The sequence below is a fragment of the Cololabis saira genome, chromosome 1 (genome assembly GCF_033807715.1).
Source record: "Cololabis saira isolate AMF1-May2022 chromosome 1, fColSai1.1, whole genome shotgun sequence".
Classification (NCBI taxonomy): Eukaryota; Metazoa; Chordata; class Actinopteri; order Beloniformes; family Belonidae; genus Cololabis; species Cololabis saira.
In genome coordinates this window covers 17,358,750-17,380,643 of record NC_084587.1, presented here as the reverse complement: position 1 = coordinate 17,380,643, position 21,894 = coordinate 17,358,750, and the positions used below count along the sequence as shown (strand labels likewise).

The 21,894-nt window shown below is 40.8% G+C and overlaps 1 protein-coding gene across 1 annotated transcript in view; it reads left to right on the top strand.

Moving 5' to 3' along the window:
- The window catches only part of adgrl3.1 (adhesion G protein-coupled receptor L3.1), a 187,812-nt gene that overhangs the window by 155,663 nt on the left and 10,255 nt on the right, over positions 1 to 21,894 (top strand). Inside the window, exons 17-22 of the mRNA XM_061715075.1 lie at positions 6,987 to 7,207; positions 9,687 to 9,753; positions 13,773 to 13,864; positions 17,690 to 17,858; positions 20,265 to 20,444; positions 20,968 to 21,061. Of these exons, the coding sequence (XP_061571059.1) occupies positions 6,987 to 7,207; positions 9,687 to 9,753; positions 13,773 to 13,864; positions 17,690 to 17,858; positions 20,265 to 20,444; positions 20,968 to 21,061 (823 nt within the window). The remainder of the gene's footprint in view (positions 1 to 6,986; positions 7,208 to 9,686; positions 9,754 to 13,772; positions 13,865 to 17,689; positions 17,859 to 20,264; positions 20,445 to 20,967; positions 21,062 to 21,894) is intronic.

The window sequence follows — 21,894 nt, the reverse complement described above, 5'->3', positions numbered from 1 at the left end:
AGATGATTTTGTTATGTTTTATTATTATCATTAAGAGATTGGGTGCTACTTTTTGCAGATGATGCTAGTATATTTCTGTCAGTGGTTGACCACATTAAAGTTCAATTAACAGCACATTTGAATCGCAATGTTTCTGTAAAAAGTCAAAAACAAACCAGTTCTCTGCACGTCTGTTAAACCCACCGTGTGATTTTTTCCTCACACTAACCTGAATTATTGGTACCGCAACTTTCCTCTCATCAATTACAAAGAGATTCACTGGATTTGCCTTTGCTCAACCCATAATTATCATACTGAGCAAAACACCATCACAGTAACTGCAATACAATTTGCAGCCAATTCAAAAAGCACAGTTGACCCTGACAGAGTGACGCTATTTGGCCATTCATGCAGGACAACTATTTAACTGATAAATATTGGCATATAGAGGCCAAAGCCCTTAATTTGCCTGTTTGAAATCCATTCCTATGCATCACAAAAGTAATTTACTATGCAAAGTGCACTTGAAAAGACCTGCTACATAATCTATTAAAGTTTATATGTTAGATTAGATTATGTCATCGCAGTTTTCTTCAGGCAAAAGCAGCCGCAGTCTCGCTCTCTTATCCCACAAAGCCCTTTTGGTGTTGTGGAGGGTGGTAAATTAACCTTTTCTGCAAAGTAAAATACAACCTGAGACAGATTTGTGGTGTTCAATCTGCATTTGAGTGTTGTTGCAGTTAATCTGAAACCTCCGTCTGCATGCGTCTCTGCTAAAGAGAATAAATAGTTTAAAGGAAATACAAGTTAAATGCCGACTGCTTTGCTTGATTGAAAGTGGACTTACTTTAGAATAGTTTTTTTTCCAAATATTGGTCGTGGCAAAGTGGTGTTCTTAAAGGTTTTTGCTATGCAAGCAGTTATTTAATATAGTTGTTGTCAAGAGTTTTGGCAGCTATACAAATGCTGGTTCCTGCAGTCTTTGCTGTTTTAGCATTTTTGGATCATGTTTTCTCTGCGTCCATGGTGTACTGAAGAATATATGTAAGCATTTTATAAGTTAAAAAGGCCTTTTTTGGCAAACGCATCAGATTTATTCAAAGCTAGTTTTTACTTTGTCGATCCTTTTGCTGTAAACTCTTTGTAATTTGCTCTGCCATCCTGGAAATCATTCTCTGGACCAAATCTTTACCGATGGAGATGCATTCTTGTTGTTTTAGTGCCGTCGGCTGATCTCTGTTTGTATTTTTCTGCTTTTCTGTCGACTCTTGAGGACGGACCAAAGTTTCTCAATTGGCGATTTAAAAGGGGGAGTTTCTTGACCACAGATCCAAATTTTAAATGTCTTTTCGCCACTAAAGTTCTCCAGGAATAATGGGACAAACTGCTCTTTTTCCTTTTGTCTTTTTAATGAGTGTTTTTTTAACAAATTTGTGACTCCAATGGCCTTCATTGTTAATGGAATGGCAGGAAGTGGGAGCAGAGACAGAGGAAGACAGGAGCCCAGGGGTCGAACCTGGATCGGCTGGACGGTAGACACATGGGGTTCCTTGTTCATCCAAGTGAGCTGTAGCTTGGTTGAGTGCCCTTCTTTGAAGACATTTTGATACCATTCATTATTCATGGCAGTGGCTTTAGGCAGAATTGTGAGGAAACCCAGTCCCTCAGAGAAGAAGCATTCTCAATCAGCGTTGGTCTCACAACGTTTCCTTGACAAAACAATACAGAAGCCATCCTGGTGTTCCCCTTCTCTTATTGGGACAATAGATTTACCAGATTTCCCAAACAACTGCAAGAGGGCTTCACCGAAGAAAATATTGTTGCATCAGTCTTACTATCCAATTACTATATTTTCTGTAAAAGTTTAGTCCGTTTTGGATGTTTTTCTTGGAAAGATAAGGCTTCTTTACTACCTCTCTTGACACCAGTCTCCACTTGGTTGTGCTTGTAAAGGGCTTCGTACCCACCAGCTGCTACTGGTGGAAAAGCTCTGCGCGGGTGGTGGTGGCTCTTGGACATTGTGAGGTTTGCTTTCCTCAGCAGTTGAACCTCTTTCTTTGAATACCTTGACAAAGCAGTAAATGTTTTTTTCAGGTAAAAAGGTACGAAATATTAGGCATGTGGGTCCCTCTTGTTAAGGTAGTGACGCATTTCATTAACCACCTTTAACACCACTTCAGTTAAAGCCAAATCCTGACAAATGTCATCCCAAGGCACTTCAACACAAAGGCTCAGCTCATTCCAAATGATTCCAATTTATTATAAATTATACATATACAAAAAAAGAATATATATATATATATATATATATATATATATATATATATATATATATATATATATATATATATATATATAAGCCAACAAAATTATAAAGAAAAACTTTAACAGGAAGACTCTTGGCAGAACCATGCCCAAACCATCTAACTTCCGCATTGAGGTCCATGTGGAACTAAGATTTGTTGCAGTTCTTCAACTGGCCACTAGAGGCTGGCTGCATCTCCATCCACTCTCTCTTTTTCAATGCATGGATCAGTTTTTTTCTGTCAATCTGAGACTGAATGTTTCTATTTTTAACAATATTACGAAGGTGAAAAAGGCGCCACAAGAAGACGAGGATGCCATCTTGACTGCCCTCAAGATGGCATCGTCTTGACAGTTTTTGTGACAGTCAGTCTGCTTATTTTGCACTTCTCAATTTACACAATAATCTAAAAACAACATGAACATGAGAAATATTAAAATAAAATATTAAAGACCAAATGTTTGTCATTACCAAACAGGAGTCCAGTAAAGCCTAAAGGTTCTGCAGACATCTGCCTTTGGGATGCAGCCATTGTAGTCAATGACAACAGTCCCACCAGACGCACCACGGCGCAGTCCCACAAGCAACACAGTCATCTTATACAACACACACATCGAGTTCACAGAATGTCAGACTCAAGGTTAGCAGAATCAGGACAATTTTCCATTTAAAACATCACCAACGTACTCCAACGTGTACATCGACATTACATAAACCTGCGGGTAAACGATTCAGACATTTCAACAAGATACCAGGAGAGGTTAAGTCGAAAAGCGTGTTTTATTTGACACCACTCCGCCTCTGCATCATCTACACCTTCTTATTCCTATTCAAGGTCACAGGAATCTGCTGGGTACCCCCTGGATAGGTCACCGCTCCATCACCAGGCCTCATGTAGACACGCCCACAGGCCATTTAGAGTCCCCAGTTGACCTGACATGCAGGTTATTGGATTGTGGGAGGAAACCCAAGCAAGCGCAGGGAGAACATGCAAACTCCACACAAAAGAGCAGGATTTGAACCAGGAACCTTCTAGCTGTGAACCACCAAGCCGCCTTTAACACCATTCTTCCTTTTTATAAGAGTCTGCACCTTTTTAGCATGATTAAAGTTCAATGCACACACTCCTCCTGGAGCAGCATCAGTGTATGAATTGACTTTAAATATGATGCAACAATTCAATAATTAGAATCAGCCATGAATTCATGTAAAACAAAAGAAGAAGAGAAAAAGCCTCCTTCTGCTCCTGCTGCATTCCTGTGGGCATAGCAATTAGAAGTGATATCCTGTATATTGCAAGTTTTTTGTCGAGTGGAGCTCCATGTGATGCTCTAATTAATGTCTAATTGGCCGTGTTTTTTTGTAAAGACATGCAGTTTGAGTCATATTATGCCTGTTATGGGCCAACTGTGTGCTATTGTGCGTTTGGAGCAGAGATTTGCTTTTACAGAACAACAAATTAAATGCGCTGGTCCTTGTCACATCTGTTGCGAGTAGCGTAGTCTCCAATAGCGTCGAGGGCTCTTAAACTATGCTCCAGTTTGTGAAGCGAGTTTTACATGACACCAAAACCACCGCGGTGAAGCTTCAGGGATGTCAACCACAGAGCCGACACTCTGACCATCCTGCATTATGCACTTTATATGGTCTACATTAATATAACAGCCAACTGTTAGGACTTAAACTTCTCTGGGGTGTAAGCTCTTGTTATGGGTGGGGTTATAATCACACAGATAAGATAAAGTCTATCTGACCTAACGCATACATTTGTTTTGTTTTTTCTGTTTGAGTCATTATGAGTCGTATGTCGTGTGGGGAGGGAGCGCGGAAGACCGTCTCCTCATCTCTCCACAATGCACAAATATTGCTGCAGGCTCTTGCCTCATGTGGACCACGTATTTATGTTCTGCTGGGCATTTACAGACAGAAACAAAAAGTAATCTTGTCGCAAATGAGACAATTGGATGGGACTGTCACGCGTCTCTCTTTCAGTTTGTTTGCGAGTAACAATCATGTTTGTTTGTATTTATTTGCGTTTTCCATTCTGCTGTTAATTACTGGTGACTATTTTTGACCTCCATTAACTTCTTCAGCGTCACTTAGCTCGCAGCCGGTTAGGCCAGTTATTCCAGAAGGAAAACTTAATGACTTTTGCATAAGTAGCCACTTTTTTTTCTTTTTTTACAGGTGTGTGTATGTGTGTGTGTGCATGTGTGCATGTTTTAGCCCGTGTGTGAAAGCATCACTGTGTCATCATTAGAAATGGAAATGAGTGGCTCCCTTGGCCCCTAAACTCCTTGTCTCTCAGACATTAGGTAATTGCCTCTGACTGCAAACTCCTTCAATATAGAGGTGTGTCTATGAGTTCCTCCTTTCAGTGATTAAAGAGTGACTGCTTCGATTAGAAAATTGCTGAGAACTTGATTGACCAAGTCTCCCCTCTCATTCTTTCCTTTCCTTGTGTTTAAAAGCATCACATCAATGTGGTTTTGGTTTGGCTGCAAGGTACAATCTAGACTCCATCCTCTAAATCCAGGTGGAGAGACGCACAAACAGCAGAACGGGTAAAGCAGAAGGGGTGGGAGGGATGGTTAAAGGGAAAGTTTCGTTTTTTACAACCTGGACCTTATTTCTGGCATTTTCTATGGTCGTATACTCACCCAGAAAAGTTTGGTGTCATTTGGAGTCCTTCGGAAGATATTAAGAGTTTTGTGCGAGCCGCTTCTCCATATAATGGTAGATAATGGGGGCACAGCGGGACACAGACGATGCAGCGTCTAAATAACACATTATTGCCGCGAAACTCGTTCATTTCTTTTATGAATCACTAGATCTACTTCTGGGCATCTTCCAGGACCTGTTGTCTACATCCGGGGCTGTGTGTGTAACAAGGAAATCAGTTTGTAAACAAGACCTCTGACCTGCATGATGTCATCTCTGTGCGCGAATCCCAGACAGGTACAGCTAGACTTTGCTAACGTATACTCTGGCTCAAAACGGTAAGGACGTCCATCATATTCAAAGTCGTCGTCCACAACCTCAGAATTTGACAAATATTCAGACATGTTTCAAATAACTAACAGTAAACTAACAGTAGCGAACTCCAGCTGTACACAGAGCTGTGTCTGGGATGCGCGCACAGAGATTACGTCATGAGTTCAGAGGTCTTGTTTACAAACTGATTTCCTTGTTACACACACAGCCCTGGATGTAGACAACAGGTCCTGGAAGATGCACAGAAGCAGAGCTAGTGATTCATAAAAGAAATGAACGAGTTTCGTGGCAATAATGTGTTATTTAGACGCTGCATCGTCTGTGTCCCGCTGTGCCCCCATTCGCTACCATTATATGGAGAAGCGGCTCGCACAAAACTCCTAATATCTTCCGAATGACTCCAAATGACACCAAACTTTTCTGGGTGAGTATACGACCATAAAAAATGCCAGAAATAAGGTCCAGGTTGTAAAAAACGGAACTTTCCCTTTAACAATGCATGGTGTTACCCAGGCCATTTAATTATGAAGGAGCATCTCTGCACCCCGGATATTGAATGGCGGCTCAGTCTCTGCCCACCATGTATGTACATGATTTGTACATGGTTTGTACTGATTTTCATCATCCATCCATTATCTGTGCCCCGATTCGTCCTGCTCAGGTTCATGGAAGTCTGTTGGAGTCTGGAGTCTGCTGTCAGAGGACAGTTGGGGCAGATTTGACTGCAGAGCCGGATTTTATTTCATTTTATTTTGCAACAAAATGTCTATTTGTTTCATTAATTCATTCTTTTTCTATACGCGCCTTATTCCATACAGTGTCACGGGAATGTTTATACCCATCAAAGTGGGATTGTAGCTGGTGTCAGCGGTGTTTAGGCAATATCACATGACTAATTTCGTTTCGTTCACATCTAACATCATTAGTGGATTCCTTTCAGTATATTGTGGATCTCAGTGCGGTCAAGCGCTCGTGACGGTTCAACGGCAGCATGGAGACAGGAAAACAGGGCAGACGGCAGAGTTGGAACAAAAAAAGGAAAACTGGGATAAACTTGATACTCTTAAATTATCATTTGAGTATTTCATAGCATAAGAACCAGTATTCTGTACTAATAAATGTATCTAACATTTGCTTTACTATAACTCTGTATTGTTAATAATATCTCTATTTGTTTGTTATGCTTGATATTCAACCTTGTTTTTAAATGTGCTTGGTGAAAAAAAAATGTAACCTTCACCTTTAATAAAAAACCTTTTTCCTGTTGTTACGGGCCCAAACCAAACCTCTGGACTTTTCCAGGCTTTGAAACATCTCAAATTGTGTGTGTGCTTTTGTCTCTTTAGTTCAAAGCTGCTGACTCATTTATACTGCAATTTCTTTTATTTTCCCCATCCTTGGCATTGACAAATATCATATTGTATTTTTAACAGCGTTGCCAAGTAATTCTCCCTCCTCAACCAGTCCGGCTCCCATCCTTTTGTCAGCTCCCTTCCAAGATGTTTTTCTGCCTCTGTCTGAAAAGTGGTCAATCTGCGCAGGCGGCAGCAATAAACGTGCCATTTATATTTTTGCCATTTATCCTTTTGGGGTTGGGCACAATAAGGGAGGTGTGAAGGAGGGACTCTGCTACATATTTCTTGAGGATTCATGTTTGCAGTTTGACTGTTGGTGTAACTCAGTCTTTTTTTTGCTTTTGTCTCGCCAGATTGTCTGCGCGGTGTTCGCGGCCTTGCTCCACTTCTTCTTTCTGGCAGCGTTCACCTGGATGTTCCTGGAAGGGGTACAGCTCTACATCATGCTGGTGGAGGTGTTTGAGAGCGAACACTCCAGGACTAAGTACTTCTACATGGCAGGATATGGAGTGCCTGCTGTCATAGTGGCTGTCTCTGCTGCAGTGGACTACAGAAGCTACGGCACCGACCGAGTGTAAGGAGGGCGGGGGTTGAAGGGAGGATGGATGGGATGCTGGGGCAGGAGAGCGAAGGAGTGGGAGGCGGCGGAGGGGTGAGAAGCTGGAATGCTCGCTGTAGTTTTGGCTGCGGCTGCCACAGTTGACTCTACAGGCTTTGGCACTTTTCAAGAGTTAATACGGAGAGGCTGAGAGGAGAGGAGCGGAAAAAGGGGGGGGATTTCTGGGGACGAGTCGGAGAGGAAGCGCCACACGACTGAGGCAGCGACAAAGTGTGAATATGGAGAGATTTAACAGGCGGGATAACAAGGGCCGGCGTACGGTGGAGCAGACTCTGGGAAAAAAGGGGTTGACTAAGCAGCCAGCTCGGCTGTCCAGCGATTCATATAGCTCCTGAAATAAAGCTGGCATCTGTTGAGATAACGCATAGCTGTAAAGGATGAAGCCTGACAAGGTCATGCATCAAGACATGCCAGACTTGTCCAACCCCAGACGCCGCGTGGCAATGTGAAAAGGCAGCCAGCAACTCATTCATATGAAGCGTATACAATAACGGTAGCCTCCGAACGAGCAGCAGGGAGCACGATACACATTTTCACAGGAGTGACCCATCCGCGCTGTTCATCCTCCATCTTTATTCTCGCTTGGCCCATATGTCCAATGCATTATGCGCATAAAATGCTGCCCTGAACGTGCTTGTGACCTGCCCTCCATTATGTGGCTGAATTAAAAAGGAAGTATGACATTAACGAAGCGGATCTCGCTTTTAAAGACTTAACAATCGTCTCCCTCAACCCGCAAAACGAAGAACTAAAACATAAAAAGAATGACACATTAAATGATTCACAGGCTCAAACGCTCACATTTTCCGCTGCTTCTGTAACCTTTTGTAATTCAGAAACCTCACATTTCCACGACTTCCAAGTCGTCTCGTAGAAAAAGAGGTTGAACTTAGCTGTTCTTAACTATTAAGTCGTACCAATTCGATTGCCGGGCGAGATCAAAATTTCATTGCGAGGCAGTCATTAAAACATGAGCGTCTGAATGGATGAATAATCACACCAGGCGCCATTAGCGAGAAGTCTTGAGATCGTAGGTTTAAAATGGGAAAACGAGAGATAAATGTTTCAGGAGAATGGAGCAAAGACTATCACACATATTATGTGTAAAAGATTTGCATCATAAAATGATTTTCTTTGCTAGTCATGCCCCATGGCTCTCAGTGTTGTGAACAGTAATTAACCAAACTATTTTCACCGCAAAACTTATTGAAAGCAATGGCTTGTATGACTTATTTATTAGTGCAGCTTTGAAAATTACACTGCTTAATATTTTTGACACAACACGTTGAGGCGAAACTTCAGAAAGTATCATCCGCAGCCCCTGCTGTGTCACCTTGTCACGCAGCTCTGCCCCGTGTTAGCCAGTGGCACCGAGGCTCATTCATGTCTCATAATGAAGGTGGCTGTGACTGAGCAAAGGAGCCCTAATGGAGGATACCGTGACACAGTCAGGGACCCATAATGGAGGACTTGCTAATGTGTTGGAAATTGAAAGATTAATAATTCAGAAGCAGCTGGTCATGAATCAGTTGGCCATTTTTGCTCCAACGGTTTCTCTCTGACACCTTTCTCTGCAACCAATTGGGCCTGACCTCAGTGGAGGGCACTCCAGGACGTGCCGTTATTATTTATTATTTATTTATTTTCCTCCCCCCCCCCGCTTGCTGCCATTGAGTGAAGATGTTTCAGTGTAATGTAATTTAGCGTGCGCCAGTATATCTTTTTCCAGCAAAGCTAACCTTGGGGTCAGGAAGGTGGGGCGTGTCTGCGTATTCTTGCATGCCTTATGTGGATCTTTGTGTGCATAAATTATTATGTGTGTGCGTGTGCGTGTGCATGTGTGTGCGTGCGCATCTCTCCTTTCTCCTTTAACTTCCCAGCTATTCTCAGACTCCATAAATAGCCTCGTGAGGTCTGGCATCCATAACTCAGTATTCAAATGATCTCGGTCATGTCATATTTTGCGACCACAGGATGTGGCCGTGTCATATATCTGTGCCCTGAGGGGGAAGTAAAGGTTTATTTATCACAGTTGCTCATCTCTTGCTGTCTCCCCATCTCCGTGTGATGTATGTTTGAGACGCAGGTATCGTCTATTTTCCTCCAACCTGTAACACCTTTCTTACTGTTCTTCACCTCTTTCACTTTTTCATCCACCCCAATTCCTTTATCCTCCCTTTTGTCAGGAGGCATTTGATATACTGTGTGTCATATAATGTTCTATTTTTTCCCCCCACCTCCTCTCCTGTGTGTGCGCGTGTGATGCATGTCTTGTCCTCTCTGATGCTAAATCTTTGCGAGCCTACATTCATCTGAGACTGGAGCATGTTTTTAATCCTTCTCCTGTTTTATTTTACACCCCTTGTTTCTGATGCATGATGTCTATGTCTCCTCTCTCTCTCTCTCTCTCTCTCTCTGCCTCTTCTGTATTTAGGTGTTGGCTGCGACTGGATACGTACTTCATTTGGAGCTTCATAGGACCTGCTACCCTCATCATTATGGTGAGACACGCTCGTGCATGCTCACACACCTGTGCCATGGCACTACACCAACAGGCTGAATAAGATTAGCGTAAATGTTGATTGCCACTGAAAAAAACATCATTACAATCATCTGATCGCTGTGAGTCATAGTGTGAGGCAAATGCAAATAGATAAACAACTTACATATTTTTATCACTGAGCTTCCATTTATTTAACTTAAACTCAACGTAAAAGGGAAAAAATATGGGCAACACTAAGTACCCCACTGTTTCCAGAGCATTCCAGAGGGTAAGAGTCAGTCAGGTGCTGCTGATCATCAACCCTTGATGAACTAACAGTGAGCTAGTTTGCATGTTCCTATAAAGGCTGATATTTAGGAAGTTTGACGGGCTGTATCATTAAAGTGTGTTAACACAATGCCTAAAGAGAGAGATATAAGCAATGGACTTATTAAGGCAATTCAAGAAAAAATCCCAAGGAGGTCTATTTCAGAGCATCTGGGCCATACTGAGAATAGTAGATATTAAATCCCATATTGCATATTTAGAGCAAGACTGAACAAGCACTTCTCTTTTGGAAGGATCGTCATCAGGAGGCCTTTTCTCAATGTCCGTGTTTTCCTAAAACCCAACACAACATTTCAGCAGCAATATCTCATAGCACGGTGGAAAGGTTGGGCTTGTTTGCGCAGCCATGGAACCCGCTCTCCTCTGTAGATCAGAGCACTCGAGAGGCATATGAGACATCTGTCCACCAGCTATGGCTTCAAAATTCGCTTGTGCAACAGCTCAATGATCCAGAGCATAGCAGCAAATCCACATTGGATGGTTGGGGAAAATAAACCAAATAAATTACAGGTTTGATGAAGCTGTGCATGAGTACATTTCTAAAAACCTTGGAATGTGGAAACTGAATTAATGTTGTAAAGAATGATCCAAAATGTCTCTTTATGAGCCTTATTACGAACTGTTGAATCAAGAGCCATTTTTTATTTTTGGTCTCGCAAAGACCGACTACGATCAGATGTTTTTTGTTTGTTTGTTTTTTATATGTATATTATTACACATTAAAAATTCTAGGATTTAGCCAGAGGATGCTAACTTCTGCACATGACTACAAGCAAAAGCCCCTTGCATGTCGTGGCGACTTAATAATTCCCTCTGATGGATTAGCTCAGAAGCAGGCACATGTTCCTCCGAGCTGGAAATTTTTGGAAGTGACACTGAATGGTGCGTTATACAGATTATGATAAGAGCTCAGCAAAGTAATGTTTCTATAGCGCATTTATTTTTCAGCCAAAGTTCTATGCTATTTTTCCTCCTGACCCAGCTGTTTGATTATGACGCCTTTTGAACAGCTACTGGAGAAACAGACTGCCAGAGAGATAGACCGTTTCCTAATTTTTTTTTTCATGGAGCGATGCAAAATGATTTTAGTCAGCAAACTGTTCTGAGACGAGGAAACAGATATATGACCTTGAATAAATAAATAAAGACAGATGTGGAATTAGAGTTATAGAGCTAGAACATTCTGCAGGCACGAAGCACAAAAAGAAAGAAGAATCTTGAAGCGTAGTCATCATGAAACAATTTGGACGCCTTCGCAGTTCCCTGTATGCTACTACTTAGAAATGAACCTTTAGATGCGCAGGACTAGTGCGGCTATAAACAACAATGTGCCGATTATGGTGCCTGCATGAGTTGCAAATATGATAGTCCATTCATATTCCTGCTTATATGTTAAAGAGCACGGTCTGTTTAATGACTTATGCCCACCTAACGATGTGTGCACACATACACAGCCTTAATTACCTCCATATCTCTCAGAACAAGGTCCATTACTCTGGTTTCTCCCTCGCCCCCAAAAGTATATCTTATGCTTTTTTTTCCCGCAGGCATCCTGCTCTGCATTGACTCTTATGAAGTATAGGAGATGTTCTGTAATGCTGTGCTGTGCATAGCAAAATGAGGCCAATACTCTAGAATGTAATGATGTAATTACGGTGGATACTTGTCTACATAATACAACTAATATTGGCGTATTCCACTTAGCTTAATGTTATTATTGTTTACGCTGATTATGGCCTTATTTGCTTTAAGGTGATCAGAAAATGCTCTTGACATGGCTCTGCTTTGTTCAGAATTTGGTCATTTTTGAGTTAAATCGGAATGTTGTGCATGATAACATATTGATTGATCAGAAACTGTTCTATTATACAGTAGCTTGCACCTGTAGGCGGCAAACCTTGAGACCATACACGACAGTCCAGGCAGTCATTACTGAACTATCCCATTCAGGTATAGGAGGCCAAATTAAAAGACAGGTTCTCTGAGTAATTGGTTTATTGAAGCAGTTATCATAAAGGGATATATAGTCGACTATATTAAATATAAAACTGCCTTATATTACAGTATCCCAGAAGAATTTGTACCATTCCTTTAGCTCAGCAGTTCCTCCTTGAGGCATGGAGGTGAAATTACTTTTACAACATTGTTGTTCAGTCTCCTTCTTGGACACTCCCATTCTTTTTTCCATCTTTATTTTTCTGCCATGGTGATCACTGTAGTCCTGTGACTTAGTTTCATTATTGTTGAAAATGTGACAGAACCAGGAGATCAGAGATGTATTTTGGCCCTGGACCATTCAGACTGTGACAGAGAGGAAGCCAGTGTAAAGATCTAAGAACTGGAGTTATATGGTCCACTCTCTTGGTCTTAGTGAGGGCTCAGGCAGCAGCGTTCTGCACTAACTGCAGCTGTTTGTTTGACTTTTTAGGGAGACTCGTGAGAACAGTGTTACAGTAGTCCAGTCTACTGAAGAAAAAAGCATGGACAAATGTTTAAGTTTCTGTTGAGACATCAGTCCGTTAATCCGCAATATGTTCTTTAGCTGATAACAGGCTGAATACATTACTGTCTTAATGTGGTTGTTAAAATTCAAGTCTGAGTACAGAACCACTCCAAGATTTCTTGCTTGGCTATTGTTTTTACCTTTACTGCTTGAAGCTATTATTTCTGTTTTGTCTTCTTTTAACTGATGTGCAAAACAAATGTACATGCCAACAGATGTGCCAAACTTTGGCATGTCCACTCTTTAATTTGATCAGTTTGTCAGATCAATATTGGAATTGGATTATAGTTTCCTGGCGAGATGGTTATATAGATTTGTGTGTCATCTGCATAGTTATGGTAATACATTTAGTTTTTTTTTGTGTGTGAGTGAGTGGAAGCATATACCGTAGATGTTAAACAACAGAGCCCCCAGAATTGAACCTTGAGGAACTCCACATGTTATTTTTCATTAGCTTCAATTTGTAGTTACCTAAAGACACAAAGTATTTTAGATAGGAGTCCTACCAGGTAAGTGCTGTGCCAGAAAGTCCTGCCCAGTTCTTCAAGCGGTTTATCAAGATTTTTATGGCCGACTGTGTCGAATGCAGCACTGGGATCTAGTAAGACCAAGACTGAAACGTTGCCACTATCTGTATTGGAGCAAGTGTCATTAAGGACCTTTACTAGAGCTGTTTCAGTGCTGTGGTGAGTTATTGGACAAAATTGTGTCATGGTTTCTCTCAGTGGACACAGAGGTGGCACAGTTCCTGCATCTACAATACCATAGGAGCTCTAGTGTCTGATTTCCTGAATCTTGTCAGTATAGAAAGAGGTAAACTCATTGCAGGCACGGTTGAATAGAAGTTCAGGGTCCACTGACGCAGGCGGATTTGTTAGGCTGTCAACAGTAGTGAACAGGATGCATGCATTATTGTAGTTTTTGGCAATGATATCAGAAATATATGATTACCTTGCATTTTTCAGCTCCGTATTATATCTGCTCAGTTTCTCTTTATAGATGTCATAATGAACCTTTACGCATAACAAAGGTTGTCAATTGTGAGCTAAAACGGTCCCCCCAAGCCAGTTACAGCTGGAAGGGAGAAAGAAATGATTTGCACTGTTCATTGTGGTGATATGACGTATTTGAATATTCTCAGGATTCTCAAGATTTAACTGGTATAAATGAATATCTGTCTATTGCAGCTGAACGTAATCTTCCTGGGTATCGCCCTTTATAAGATGTTCCATCATACAGCCATCCTCAAACCAGACTCTGGCTGTCTGGACAACATCAAGTAAGTAAAATCAATTCTGCCTCCACAGCATTGTGTGATTATACAAGCGTATTTAAATTGAGCTGGAGGAAGAGGTTGACGCTTTGGGAAATATGCATATAGCTTCTTTTTTTTCGCTTTTTTGTCTGTAAGGTTGATACAACTCTCATGTCTGTTGAGTTACCAGTTTTCAGTTATTACTTGAAATGAGATTGGCACAACAAAATGATTGGTCGGTTGTGTCGGGGTTCATTTTTGGTTTCAAAAACACATCCTTTAGCATTTTATTACATTTTGATACATCAAATTTTTCCATATTTCTGTAGTTCCTTTACATATTAGAGGGAAACTTATCCTCTATGTAGCTATGGCAGGCATTACAATAATAAACACAAAAATCTCTACTCTTAATGTTAATGAAAACTGAAAAACAATAAAAGATTTGGAATAAACTTGGAATAATCTCAACAGCATCATTTTTTACAGTACTATCTATCAAAAGAAACTTTTTCAACAGCTGCTTCGTGATTGATATTAGAGGTTAAGCTGAGAACGTCTGTATATAACAGATCTTAAGTCTAAAAATATGACACTGTGTGGGACAGATCACCTGTCTCTGTCTGAGGCGAAGAAAAGAAAAGTACAGAGTGTCATTTACCCTTAGGTCCTTAGTATGCCGTTTCTGTCACATTGGTGGGCTCTAATTAATATAGTTACAACTGCTGCTTCATGCATAAATGCATGCCTTTCTTTCTCTCAGAAGATTTTCATACAGATCCCGCTGCTCACTGGCATTACAATTTAATAGTGCATTTATTTTTGTGTCTGAAGTGACGAGTGGTGAACTCAACACTCAACCTTGACACTTTGGGTGCAGAGGTCTTCAGAGTGTGGTCACATCGCAGACCCACAACATTTGACTAGTCCGGCTCCCTGCCATTTTTTTCCACCCAACTTCCCATCATGCTGCAAAAGCGGGAAGTGCAAAGCTGTAAAACTGATTTCAATGATTGGTTTGTTTTTATAGCCAAGGTATGTCATATTCATTCCACTAAGAGTCAGGAGTTTAATCTGGCTCCTCTGGATTGAATTTTGATTTCCAGTCGGCAACAGATGCAGAAAAAACTGCCTCTGGATGCTGTTGCATGGGCATAGGACTGGAGAGAAATAAAGCATGTTACTGTAGACATCTTGTTTGTTTTGAATAGCGGATCCCGGAGGTTCCTGTAACAGTTATCGCATAAAGCCCGGCCCGCCCTTACCTCGATGCAATTGGTTTGGTACATTTTGCACTGGTGAAAATGGATGTGACTGGGAGGGTTAAAATAGAGAGAGAACTTTTGCAAACTGAATGGGAATGGCTCCAAACAGCTTTAAGCAACAAATACAACTACAGCTCCTGTTAATGTATGCCAAACATGAATTCCCAAGCTAAGCTAACTAGTATCTGGCTCAGGATTCAGTCACCATACAGATATTAATTTGGCATCAATCTTCTCCTCCAACTGTCTTATATAAACATCCTCTTAAAGGAGCTTGAGGCTCCTTTTAAGAAATGAGACTCTCTAGCGCCACCCTTCACCACGACGGCCGTTGGGGGTACTGCAGCCAACAGTGAAGCCGGCACGGGAGAACGGGGAGAACGCACATGCAGAGTCATGTGATGTCACATCCGCAGCCCAGCGCGGGAAATTCGGTACCGAATTGCAGCACATTTTGCAGCACACAGCCTGTTCAAGGCAAAGGAGAGATACACTAGAGGGCTCATTCTTTTGGGTTTGGAATGCTTCATCTGACATTATTACTAGAAAACTTAAAATGTATACGGATTTTTTTCATAAATCTTGCCACAATCCGGCCTCAAGCTCCTTTAAATGAATGAGCATATTTCCCAAAAATGCTCAACTCTTTTTTACTGCTGACGTGTTGCATCAAGCATGTTTTTACCATTATTTTATATCATTTTGAGACCCATTATATGTATAATATCATCTTCACCCTTTTACTCATCCAGCTCTTATCTTGTAATCATGATTTATTTTTTATGAAATACTTAAGACTGTGGGAGATTTTGTTATTTCTCCCTCCAAAAAACAGTGGCATTCAAACAACATGATATAGCTAGCAGCTCAAAACCTGAGAACCGGTCACGTAAATCAAGGACTTATTCTTTTCTTCGCGTACCAATTAAATACAACTTTTACTGCTTTTAAGTAGCATTTCAAAGACAAGTTGAAAACTAGCTGATTTTTGCTTTTTTTTTTTTTTCCCGCTAAAGAAATGCCATGAAAGAGTCTGATGAAAGCTGAAAATCAAAGAAAGATTTATCATGGAACGCTTTTGGATCTTTTTTTTTAAATGCCTTTTCTTCAGTCTCTCTGACAGCTGGCTAGATTTAAATCTATTTCACTTAATTAGTCACGTCTTATTGTAGCTCTTTTACTCATTAATCACCGCATTACTCCTTTTATCTTTTACTTTTTTTTAAGTTATATTTATTTTCTTCCTCTTGTTTTCTTTGTCTCTTTAATCCCAAGCCATCATAAGTTGTCTTTGTTGCGGAGAACCTCTGGTAAGGTCACTCTGCAATCAGACAATCGCCTTCCTAGAGATGCTATGTTTGGTCTGCTTGCTGTCTTATTTGTCTAGAACCTGCCTATAGTCTCTGCATACGCTTAAATCTGACATCAATCTGCCTCATTAAATTGATTTCTTGTTCATGTGTGATTTGTGAAGTCGTAAGATGTAAAAATCCAATGTGCTGTTGAGTGATGACAATGGTGTTATGTGAGTTGGGGAAACTAAACAGAGAGAAACCATGACTCAAGGGAGCTTTGGAGGAAGAGGGGAAATGGTGGGATGGAGAAGAAAAAGATGAGCGTACCCTTTATTGAAGAGGGTCATCAGGCGAGCTTTATTGGAGGTTCTGTCTCGCCTGAATGGTGCCATAGAGGGCAACATCAAATCAATCACCTCAGTCTCACTCACTTACTCTCCTCCTCTGTCTCTCTTCCTTCCTCACGACTCTTCTTATGTCTCCCAGTCTGTTGTTCCCTCTCCATCTCCCTTCTTTCTTTTCCTCGTCTCGCTTTTCTTTGTTTCTATCGTTAAAGGTGATCACTGCTCAGTCAGCCAATCAAATTAGCCGCCATCCAAAACTGTGACCTTTTGTGGGAAATGTCATTTGTAAAGGCCGTAATGTCCGTCTACTTACTTCCCCGTGAAGCCAATCACATGGATACACGGACACACACACGCACACACATCTTAGAAAAACTGCACAGACATGTCTCAACCCGACCACGTTTCTATGAAATTTGACCCGATGCCCTTTTTTTTCTCCCAAATCTTTTATTTGAAATGCAGGTTCTCCCTCTTGAATAAACCTTTTTCTTGTAATGAAATGTATGAAACAAATGCATGAACAGACGTCTGGACACATTTCAGACTGTGAAATTGTTTTTTTTACCTCCGTCCTTGCATTTGGATTCAAGTCTGGCCATAAAGTACGTTAGAGTATGCTTTCCTTTTTGATGGCGATGGCTGACAGATAACTTACAACCTACGCTGTTTCTCCAAATGAAGAAATCCACTCCGACTGATAGGGGTGTAGCTCTTAGGCAAAACTCCTGTTTTTCCATCCCTCCCCCGCAGAATGAACCCTCTCCAACCAAATGAACCCCTCCTTTACTGCTCTATCCTTTTTGAATCAGCCTTGGCTGACTAGTCGTGTTTTTTTTTTGATTCCGAAGAAAAACAGGCATTGCACATCCAAGTCTCAACTGCAGAGAACACAGTAACTGACAAGCGTTTCTCTCGTTTTCAATGTTTCCCCGTTTTACCTAGATCTTGGGTGATTGGTGCCATCGCGCTGCTGTGTCTGCTGGGCCTGACCTGGGCTTTCGGACTGATGTACATCAACGAGAGCACCGTCATCATGGCCTACCTTTTCACCATCTTCAACTCTCTGCAGGGCATGTTCATCTTCATCTTCCACTGCATCCTGCAGAAAAAGGTAAACAAGACAGACAGAGTTTGACAGAAGTAGATAAACTCTGCCGGTTGGACAAACACAAACATGCACACAAGCTAGCAAGCATCAGTAGTTGCTCCAAAGATATCTGGAGAGCCGACACTGGTTGGATCAGTCAAATCGATAACCCTACTAGCCGTTTGTAATTCTTCAGTTTTTGCTCTTGCCTCTTTCAGCAGGTATCAAAGTGATACCAGTCTTACATAATTTATTTTTTTCTGCAGCAAGAAAACATTTCGTCAGCAGATAGCTGGTTGGAAACTAAGATCATGTTGATCATGTGAACTGCCTTAATTGTTTGACACAGGGGACCAGCCACATTTGCATTCTTTTATGTAACGAGTTGTCACTAAGATTGCAAAATAACAGGAAATTCCAACGTTGCAAACTTTCCAAGGGAATAAATACAAACATGTGGAAATTAATGTGAACAAGCTGGAAATTTACAGAACTGCAAGTTAGCTCATAAGAGGGAACTTTATTATCATTACCTGCAGATATAATTTTTCTAGATTCCTGCTCACAACATTAGTAGTGAAGTCTCCATTATTTTGAGTCCAAAAATGACTAGTATAAGTATAGTCTGTGTTTTTTAAAATGTTTAAGAGTAGCTAGCTTTACATTTATTCTACATAATTTGCTAAAAGAATCATTGAAAAGGCCGCAGACGGCCAAGAAGATCAGCAGTCACAAAACCAAAAACAAGACAATTATGCAATCTGCTAATGACACACAGGTGCAAATTTTCAGGCAAGAGAGTCAAACAGGAACTTAACACACAAGGAAACATATTTTCAAAATAAAACAGGAAGTTAATGCAACCTAAACCCCAAGAGAAACCCTAGTTCATGACAGCGTGTTTCTGTTAGCCACTGTTAGCAATAATAATGCAAAACAGCGATGTATGTGGTATTGAGCACTTATACGTGATGTAGCAGCCTATCCACTGATTTAAAACAAAAGATAAATCATAGAACGTTGTCTTAAGTAATCAAACTAATGTAGGTAAATGTTTGCTTTTTGTGACGTGAGCTGCAGTCGTATCGGATACCTTCCACTTTCAGAGCTGTATTTCTTCTTCTGGGCCTTCTAGTTGAAACTTTTGACAAGGAATTCAGAAATTCTGACTTCCGAGCACAAATGAAAATGACAATAAAATAGCGCTATCTAGCTCATTAATGCAATGCCATTTATTTTCTTCTTAGCTCCTCATTTGTTTGATATGATTTATTGTTACATGCTGATTGAGAAACATCTGTTTGGCCTTTTTCTATTTGTTTATCCAGAAGTGGTTAAAAATTATTCAAACCAGTATAGAATATTCTATTTGTTTAGCAAACTATTAGGTATGAGTAGCATTGCAAAAGCTTTTTTTAATTATTTCCTTGTTTTCCTATCTTATTTCTACAGAACGCAAACATTTGAAATCAAATTAGTATATTTCCCCGATCAGTTTTCCGAGGAGGGGTCAATGAAGTTCCTGGAAATGTAGCTGATATTTTCCAGCCATTTGCAACTCCAGCTGTTACACTTAAATCTCTATGATATGTGATTGAGTTAGTTAACTTTAAATGGAATAACCTAAAACATATGTTTTTGATTTTCCTGATAAAGAACAATAATTGGAAATCCAGAGCACATATTTATACCACTTTATATTTGAGCTACGTGTAGCTTCCAGATAAAGCTAAGACTGGGTATATGCTGTCAATGCCAGTGAGTGTAGAAGAGTAGGAGGATATATGGCTTTAAAAAATGCATCAAACGCTGAACACCCTCATCTGGCTGCAGTCCTGCAGAGTTAAGTGTTAAGCGTATGCCTAGTGAAGAAGTATGTGCATGTGAATACGGCACTGAGGTATGCGCAAGGCTACGGGATCAGCTATCGAGAGAGATGTCCTCAGAACAGTGCTGAGGTTTTCTTTGGACGAAGCCCAACACACTTTCTCCCAAGATGCATGCAGCAAGTCAGCACACAGCTGTTCAAACATAGCATGTGGCAATTCACGTCTGCCAGTCCAACAAGCTTGTTAAAAATCAATTATAGTCTTATTTGTTCTAACTTGATTGGGATCTAACTGCAGATGCTCTGTGTGTACAAGTGCATCATATGTCTCCCTCAGGAATACGTCAATTTAAGATGGATATGAGGCATTTAGGGGGGATGTTGATGGAGGAAAGTTTAGGAAGTTAATCTTTTAATGTCTTCATTTTATGCGGTTAGTGTTTACATACTGGGAATTTGAGTAAAGTAAGACGGTTTGTTATGCTGCTGCATAATCCCCAAAATATGCGGGAATGTGCAAGGTTATGGTAGAAACTCAGTTTTAAAGATCTTAAGGGTACTGGTTGAATTTTCTCATGCATATTCGCATGGTTTCATCGTAGGTGCGGAAGGAGTACGGCAAATGTCTGCGTACTCACTGCTGCAGCGGCAAGAGCGTGGAGACCTCTATCTCTTCCTCCAGCAAGACCACCACCTCCCGGACCCCGGGCCGCTACTCCACGGGCTCACAGGTGAGCTTACCTGCCTGCACACCTGGACGCTACAGCACAGCAGACTCTCAGGTGAGGCCAGAGCACTCCAGAGGGGGTTTGGGGTTATGGCTACACACTGTCAGCGTGTCTGATGCCTTATTGTAAACAGATTGGATTTATGGAAATACGTTTATCTTAGATCCGACCGCTGTTAGTGATGTTTGCCAACTTAAAATGTGGACATCTTTTTATTGAAAGCTAGATATCCCAATCCCTCACTTGCACAAGATATTGTTGCTGACATTGAGGTACTCAGAATGAGAATGGAGACTGATGCATGATTTTCTCTCTTCTCTGCCTGTTTTTGTTTGTTCTTGCTTTGCTTTTTTTGCTTTATTGCCTCTCTTGCACTAATGTGCTTTCCGTTTGACATCATATCCACATTTTCCTAACCATATTTCTTTCCTCTTTTTGTCATCTTGTCTTTCCTCCCTTGCATCCCTCTCAACCCGCCCATCCATTCATTGTTATTGCTACTTCTTTTATCCTTTGCCCTAACTCTCGCTACCCTACCCCCTACGTCTTTCCCTGCTGCTTATTTTCTGCTATGCAGAGTCGCATCAGACGGATGTGGAACGACACTGTGAGGAAACAGGAGTCCTCCTTCATCACTGGAGACCTCAACAGCTCCGCCACACTTAACAGAGGTAACCACGGGATACCATAATTTGCATCCACATCACTGTCATCATATCTCCTTTATTAATAGCAGGAGGTGCAGGAGGGGGGGGCGCAGCGTACACTGTCAGTCTGCAAAGTGGTGGGAATGCAAACTTCTTGTGATTGCATTTCATTTTTGAGAGGGGAAACATGAGAAGAAAGCAAAAAAATATTGCTTATTACTTTTAATGATGCCACAAAGGGTAACTTTTTAAAAAGTGAAACAACAGCCAGTTTAAATCTGAAGAGTGCCATGCTACCTTTAACAAGCTAGCGGAGAACATCCTAATGTGTTTAAGCGTTCCAGGTAAAAAATCTTCTATATTAATTTCGCACACAAAACCTGTTTAACACCTCTGCAGTGCAGCAGGGGAGGAAGAAAAAGTCACTATTTAGACTGACATTCACATGTCATTTAATTGATGAATTCATCAAATGCAATTACATTTTGTGAATGTTTTATCATTAAATTAACATAGTGTAGTTACAATGCATAAAGGGACACTTTGCTTCTCCACGAAGGCCAAGTGCAGTAACGCCACATACCGTCTAAGAGTTCTACAAATTGGCTTTACAACTTAATTTTATCTTATGATGAATTCTTCTGGTTCAATTCTGATTCCTTTCAAACATACAAGAGTCTCAAATTTACGAAAAAAATTGAGCTCATATAAAGACACAAAAGCAACAAATCAAGCAGCAAGTATGAAAAACACAAGGATACAAGCTTGTTGGGGGAAAAAGGCCTGCCTTACAAGAAAACTATATATATTGTTTAATGTAACATGTTTGTCATATATTGCAATTAAAAACAACTCCA